At 43.8% G+C, this 7,500-nt stretch overlaps 1 protein-coding gene across 3 annotated transcripts in view; it reads left to right on the forward strand.

Moving 5' to 3' along the window:
* The window catches only part of zmp:0000000896 (caspase recruitment domain-containing protein 10), a 39,185-nt gene that overhangs the window by 20,643 nt on the left and 11,042 nt on the right, over positions 1–7,500 (forward strand). For all 3 annotated transcript variants that reach the window (XM_056604902.1, XM_056604903.1, XM_056604904.1), the window contains exons 7-13: positions 637–756; positions 1,354–1,479; positions 2,074–2,253; positions 4,002–4,106; positions 6,148–6,181; positions 7,156–7,193; positions 7,422–7,500. The exon at positions 7,422–7,500 is cut by the window's right edge and continues 10 nt beyond it. In XM_056604902.1, the coding sequence (XP_056460877.1) occupies positions 637–756; positions 1,354–1,479; positions 2,074–2,253; positions 4,002–4,106; positions 6,148–6,181; positions 7,156–7,193; positions 7,422–7,500 (682 nt within the window). The remainder of the gene's footprint in view (positions 1–636; positions 757–1,353; positions 1,480–2,073; positions 2,254–4,001; positions 4,107–6,147; positions 6,182–7,155; positions 7,194–7,421) is intronic.

The raw sequence follows: 7,500 nt of genomic DNA on the forward strand, positions 1-7,500 counted from the left end.
ACATTATGTCTTTCTTCTGTTTGGCGAACATTGCTAATTTGCGTACGCACACAGGGCTGGCTAGCTCTGTTTGGCAAAAAATAACCTATTTGTGCATAAATGTTTTGAATTCCTTAAACATTTAAGTCACCGTTAGTGACAATAAAATATTTTACTTTTTATTTTCTTGACAAAATTTGAGACACCCTTCAAATTTTGCTTTTGAGGCTTTCAGGTGGTCTCATGGGTAAATCGGGGGGATCGAGCCCCCCCGGATACCCCCCGTATTACGCACACAGCATTTGCTCCTTGTCAGGAAAGTGCGTTTGAACCAGTTTGAACCAGTGCCCACTGGAGTGGAATTCAAATATCATACCCATAAGACTGAATTTCAACGTAACTACGATTGTTAGCAGAATGTTCCTAGATTAAGAAAATAGGATTAGAATTGATTGCGGAATTGTTAATTAATTAGTTAATTAATTCATCATTTCGGGAGAATTAAGAATAACACCTCTGGTCTTCAGAGGTGTGCCGAAAGCTTTGATACAATTCCCCTCTTCTTATTATTAAGCCACATTTCCTACCCAGGATGGATGTGCAACTTGGATTCTCTTAAATGCTGATTGATCTCTGGGCCATGGTTTCCTACGACAGGCCCTGATGGACATCCTGCATCAGGACCGCAAGGAGGCGGTGGAGCAGAGGCAGGAGATGTGTGACACCATCACCAGACTGCAGGAGGAGCTGGAGAGCACAGAGGAGCAGGTGGAAGAGGTGGGCCCGGAAAAAACTTGAATTTCATTCGTGATTTATTTGCAGTTTAACTAAGTCGAGCTAAACTTGGGTTATCGTCAATAAAATCAGGGCTTAGCCTGCCTACTAGCCGGCAAGCTAAGCCCTGTGTGCTGAAGTGTATCTTAGCCTAGCCTACCACCTATAACAGTGTGTTGACATTTGATATTTTGATAATTGTAGCTGAGCTTTGTTTACAATATCTCCAACTACATTGGGCTGAGTTTGTATGTTACAACGTAGTTTCGCTTACTGCCAATAACAACAAGGTGACCCTGTTTTTAGCTTAGCTTCTTACCATATCAATATGTTTTCAACGTAGCTATACCATATCTCTTGTAACAGCAAGCTGAATTTGTGTCTTTATGGCCGTCGGTTTAACATAGCTCAGTCTTTGACCCAGCTAGCTTACCAAATAAATCTTTCAAAGTAGTTTGGCCTTTCTCTGGTTACAGTGACTTCAACTCATTGCTAGCTTACCGTATCTCTGTATTTGAGCTCACTATTTCCCAGAGAACAGTGACCTTGGTTCTGGTTTTGACCCCACCCTAGCTCACTGTGTGTGTGTTATGACCACAGCTGGAGGGCCAGTGTGAGCAGCTTCAGCTGAAGGTGAGGACCCTTCAGATGGACTGGGAAACGGAGCAGAAGAGGAGCATGTCCTACTTCAACCAGACCACGGAGCTTGAGAAGGAGAGGGACCAGGTCAGTGAGTCCCGTCATGTATCCGTGCTTGTTAGCACCTCTCACCCCGCTAGCCCCATATGTGCCTCTGCGAGCTGTAATAGGAAACACTGCAAATCACACCTGCCTTCAATCAGTCCATGAGTGTAAGTCGGTTGAAGCATGTGCCAGACGATACGCGTTTCTCCATTGGCACTTTTTGCTCTCCCAAAGTGACCCCCCCCGCTTCAGAGTTGACTGCGGTGACGTCAACCATGGTTGCTGCTCGGAGCGAGAAGTTGTCAAAGTTACAAATTGTAGGAATATAGATAGACCTATAAGAATACAATAAAGCGTGCATTCTTGTGTATGAGAATGGCGACAGTTCTCAGCAGCTTGACTCTTTACGTACTGAAGCGTACCGAGCCGCACCAAACCGTACCACGCCAAACTGAACCGTACGAGCCATGCCAGAATAGTACAGTGGTAAAACGCATATGATGATGCATGGAAACATAAAATCAGTGTAAACCTTTCTGCTCTTTTCTTGAAATCAGGGTCACCTTGTGTGAAAATCTGTAAAGACCGGAGACGATGAGACGTACATTTCAATAACTCATTTCATTCACACTTCAGGCGCTGAGGAGCCGGGACAGCCTGCAGCTGGAGTACACGGACTGCCTGCTGGACAAGAACCGTCTGCGGAAGAGGAACGCCGAGCTGCAGGTCTCCCTGGAGCAGCAGGCCTGGCTGCTGGAGAAGGAGAGGGAGCGGGCCCGCCAGCAGGGGGACAAGGCCGGGCCCTGCCTGAACTGTGTGAGTCAGGGAGGGGGGGCGGCACTGATTGAGTCAGGGAGTGGGGCGGCACTGTGTGGGTCAGGGAGGGGGGCGGCACTGAGTGAGTCAGGGAGGGGGGCCGGCACTCAGTGAGTCAGGGAGGGGGGCCGCTGTCACACCAAATTTGTACCGGGTGCCAAATTTGTACCGGGTACGTCATCCTTACGTAATCCATTCCAAACCTGCCTGGCAACAGACGATCGCGTCGAATGACGTAGGAAGGTTCAAGAACATTCGCGAACTCGTTCATTGAGCACGACAAGACAGATAACACTTATTTTACAAATTTGATTAAACAATTAAATGCAATACAAATATAAAGTAAAAACAAGTGTTATCTAGCGATCCGTTATCTGTGTAATGTTATTTCGTCTTTGGCAACATGAGCACGAATGTTTTTCGAAACCTGCTTTATACACTCAGTTTACTAGCTAAATTCGATTAAACAATTACATACAATACAAATATAAAGTAAAAACAAGTGTTATCTAGCGATCCGTTATCTGTATTATGTTATTTCGTCTTTGGCAACATGAGCGGGAATGTTTTCTGAAACCTGCCTGGCAACGGACAACCCCTTACGTAATCTGTTGTTTGTTGCCTGGCAACGGACAACTGATTAAGTACCCGGTACAAATTTGGCAGCCGGTACAAATTTGGTGTGACACCGCCACTGTGTGAGTCAGGGAGGGGGGGGCCGGCACTGTGTGGGTCAGGGAGGGGGGAGGCCGGCACTGTGTGGGTCAGGGAGGGGGGGGGGCGGCACTGAGTGAGTCATGGAAGGGGGCCGGCACTGAGTGAGTCATGCAAGGGGGCCGGCACTGTGTGGGTCCCCTTTTCGTTTTCATCTTTCAGAAATCTGAGAGCAGACCGAGAGCAGTGATGACGCTCTCAACAAACTGGCTGTGCCCGTGAAGAGATTTATTTTTTGTATTTGCACCACGTTGGTCATTTTAATGTTGATTTAAATGCTCTTACACACTTGATTACATTGTTACTTTATTCCGTCACCAATCTTTACGTACATTGTTTTCGGGATGGTTTGCTAAAGAGACTAATGTAGCTAACAATAAACAACGACTAGCCAATTTCATGACACAATCACAAAGACGATCAGGAACGCTATAAATGCACTGAGACCGGAAAGGACGTCAAAAGGGCAACTTGGAAAAAAGCTTGAAACAACAGAAAGCAAAGCAAAATAGTGATTTTCCATTACAATGGAATAAGGGAAAGATGTATAAAGGGTAGCTGAATGGATGGAAGGGTGGCACTGTAGGGATAGGTCCATACAAGCTTTGTTTTCATTGTTTCCAAGGTATGAGTACAGGTGGCCCGTATTCATAGATGACCTACTGGTCTGTTCTGAGACGATATTACCAGCCTTATTTAAATTTAAAGCATTTGGCAGACACTTTTTTTTATCCAAAGCGACTTACAATAGGTACATTTGTCAGAGGAAAGAGAAACAACAAATTATATCATCGCTGTCGGTACAGTAAGGATGTTAATAGAAGTGCCAAGCACTAACAATCATAGGGTTAACCCCTTCCCCGTATACAACAGAGCTAGCTAGGATAAGATGCTGCACAATGCTAAGTACTATTGTCAAGTGCCAGGACGTACAAAATACAATAAGTGTGTAATTTACTTCCTCTAACTTATCCTCTTGATTTATTCCTCTGACACATGCTAATCCCCCCTCCCCCCCCATCCCCCCCTCCCAGTCCAACCTCTCCCTGTGCAGTGAGGACCAGTGCTTTGGGCCCTGCTGCTCCCCCGGTCTGGACCTGAGCCCCAGCATCTCAACCTCCAACATTCTGCTGAGAAAGGTCAGGGTTCACAACTCCTGCAACAGCCTCATTGGCATTGACACACACAAACACACACACACACACACAAACGCACACGCACGCAGGCACTCACGTTCACGAACACACAGACACGCATGCACGCACGCACACACACACACACACACACACACACACACACACACACACACACACACACACACACACACACACACATGCACACACAACAACACATACACACCCACGCACACATGCAAGCGCACATACATACACACACACAGACATACTTAAAGAGGTACTTCACCGGTGGGAATATGAAGGTTTTATGAATTAAATAATTCAATGTATTATAAATGTAAAAAAAATTGAAATCGGTTCATCCTAGCCTGAAAAAAGGCAGAAAGAGTGTTTTCATGGTCTCTCTGGCTCAAAGTAAGAAAACCTCCAACTACCACAGTGCATTGCGCTCGCTGCCCCGCCCACCTGTCGGTCTCCCGTCCCCCTCATTCGCCCTCAGTACGTGAGCTCCCGCCCCCTCTCATTCCTTATTGGTGGAAAAATTTGCCACCAAAAGTGTGTTGTAGTCCTCGGCCCTTCTAGCGGGACAAGAGGTTTCTCCCGAGATGACGTCAAACGCGTCATTTGACGTCATTTCGGGAGAAAATTAGATGAGAAAAAATGGGCCAAGGGGAGACTGGTTTAGACTGATATTTATTTATACATTTATTTATATTACAATAGCGATTTTATAATGATAAAACGCCGGTTCTAAATGGGTGAAGTATCCCTTTGACCAAAACAAACACACACACAGAATTCTGATTTTAAACTCAGAATTCTGACATAAATCCCAGAATTCTGAGAAAAAAGTCAGAATTCTGATTTTAAAGTCAGAACTACGGGTACCTGTAAGGACCCTGTGGGAGAGACACTTTGCTTTATGCAGTAGGAGGAGGAAGAAGAAGCCATTTCGTTAATGGAAGACCAAAAGGTGAGTGAAACTGGAACATGTGTTGTTTTGGTGCAAATCAGAATTCTGACATTAAAATCAGAATTCTGACATTAATCTCAGAATTCTGAGATTAAAGTCAGAACTATATTTTTTTCTTATGTGTGGCCCTAATCCTCTTCTACGTATGACGGAGTATTAGGGCCACACATGAAGAAAAAAATAATAATTGGCGTGACTTTAAAGTCAACATGTCGACATTAAACTCGAAATGTCAAGATTAAAGTTGAAATGTCATGTTGACTCTAATCTCGACATGTCTTTAGTGATTTTCACCTCACTTGACCTCACTCCCAGAGGTCCACGGTGCAATGTTTTTTTTCACCACTGGGATGCTGACGGCGTTTCCCGCCAAAAAAAAATTCCTTTAGCGGCCCTCAGTCAAATTTTGGGTTCCTAAATTGGCCCTCAGCTGTCAAAACTTTGAGAACCCCTGCTTTACGCCATGTGTGGAACTGTTTAATGTGAGTTTGAGGACTCTGAACGTGATAATGGACGTCTCTCTGTTACTCCAACTGAACACACACACACACACGCACGCAGGCACGCACACGCACACACGCGCGCACACGCGCGCGCACACGCGCGCGCACACGCGCGCGCACACGCGCGCGCACACGCGCGCGCGCACACGCACCCTCCTCACAGATGGTGATACTCCATGTATTCAACATGCAACTTCCTGGACTGGGTTTAATGATTCTTTAATGACATAATAAAGGACGTATCACTCCCTGTCACTCCGACTGTACCACGTACACTCCGGCTCAGAAATTCTGTTCTTCGTGCCGTAACTCGCCCCAACGTCCCGTTTCATCTAATTATCTTAGAACAGGTATCGTGAGAATCGACTCCCTTTCCTGTCATTATGTTGTTGATGTGTTTATGATAGGGAAGTACATTCCTCTGGATCATAAAGTGTTTTTCCCGCACTCCAGAAGTGGTTGTGTAACATGTGGCGATGTGCCAGGGCCTAACCCCCCCCCCCCTCCCCCCCCCCCCCTCTGACAGTTGTCACGGCGATCATGTCATATCCTGTCCTGTGTCTTACAGATCCCCCACAAAGGCCCAGTGAGAGAGCCAGGAGGTATGTCGTCGTAGCAACCGTTAACACACAGAGACTCACCCGTACTATACCATAATATTCTATCCTATACCTATCCTATAACTATACACTACTATACTATCCTATACCTATCCTATAACTATACTTATACTATACTATCCTATAACCAAACACTACTATACTATCCTATACCTATCCTATAACTATACTTATACTATACTATCCTATAACTATACACTACTATACTATCCTATACCTATCCTATAACTATACTTATACTATACTATCCTATAACTATACACTACTATACTATCCTATACCTATCCTATAACTATACTTATACTATACTATCCTATAACTATACACTACTATACTATCCTATACCTATCCTATAACTATACTTATACTATACTATCCTATAACTATACACTACTATACTATCCTATACCTATCCTATAACTATACTTATACTATACTATCCTATAACTATACACTACTATACTATCCTATACCTATCCTATAACTATACTTATACTATACTATCCTATAACTATACACTACTATACTATCCTATACCTATCCTATAACTATACTTATACTATACTATCCTATAACTATACACTACTATACTATCCTATACCTATCCTATAACTATACTTATACTATACTATCCTATAACTGTACACTACTATACTATCCTATACCTATCCTATAATAACCATACTTATACTATACTATCATATACTATCCTATACCTATCCTATAAATATACTGATACTATTCTATCATATACTATCCTATAAATATACTGATACTATTCTATCATATACTATCCTTTACCTCTTCTTCATCTTCATAATTTTTCATCTTCCTGTGACCTTAAAAAACCTGACCAGGGTTACCTCATAGACTAGGTACCTACTGCCCTCTAGGGATGGAAACGTTGTTGGACGTAACATTTTAATCTAATCTAATCCAATGTGCTTCCATTTCAGAATCACATTCCAACTCAGATGACAATCTTCTGCCCCTTGTGAGTTTTTGCAATTTTGCATTATTCATTCCACCCCAATTACACTTGAGAATTGACCTGGCCTATAAATGGAAGAAATAAAAAAGCTTGAAACGCCATTGGCTCTTGACCCATTACTCGATTCACTCCATATCAATTTGGGACACTTATTTCATCGTCCCGACGGACTGATGTTAAAGTGCATGTTGCTAACACTCACCCTGGTTCATCATCCTCTCATACCTTCAGATGGAAGAGAACGAGAAGGAAATCAACCGGTTGTCGACCTTCCCCTTCCCGCCGTGCCTCAACTCCATGAACCGCCGCT

This window comes from Gadus chalcogrammus, chromosome 2 (assembly GCF_026213295.1).
Source record: "Gadus chalcogrammus isolate NIFS_2021 chromosome 2, NIFS_Gcha_1.0, whole genome shotgun sequence".
NCBI classification, from domain to species: domain Eukaryota; kingdom Metazoa; phylum Chordata; class Actinopteri; order Gadiformes; family Gadidae; genus Gadus; species Gadus chalcogrammus.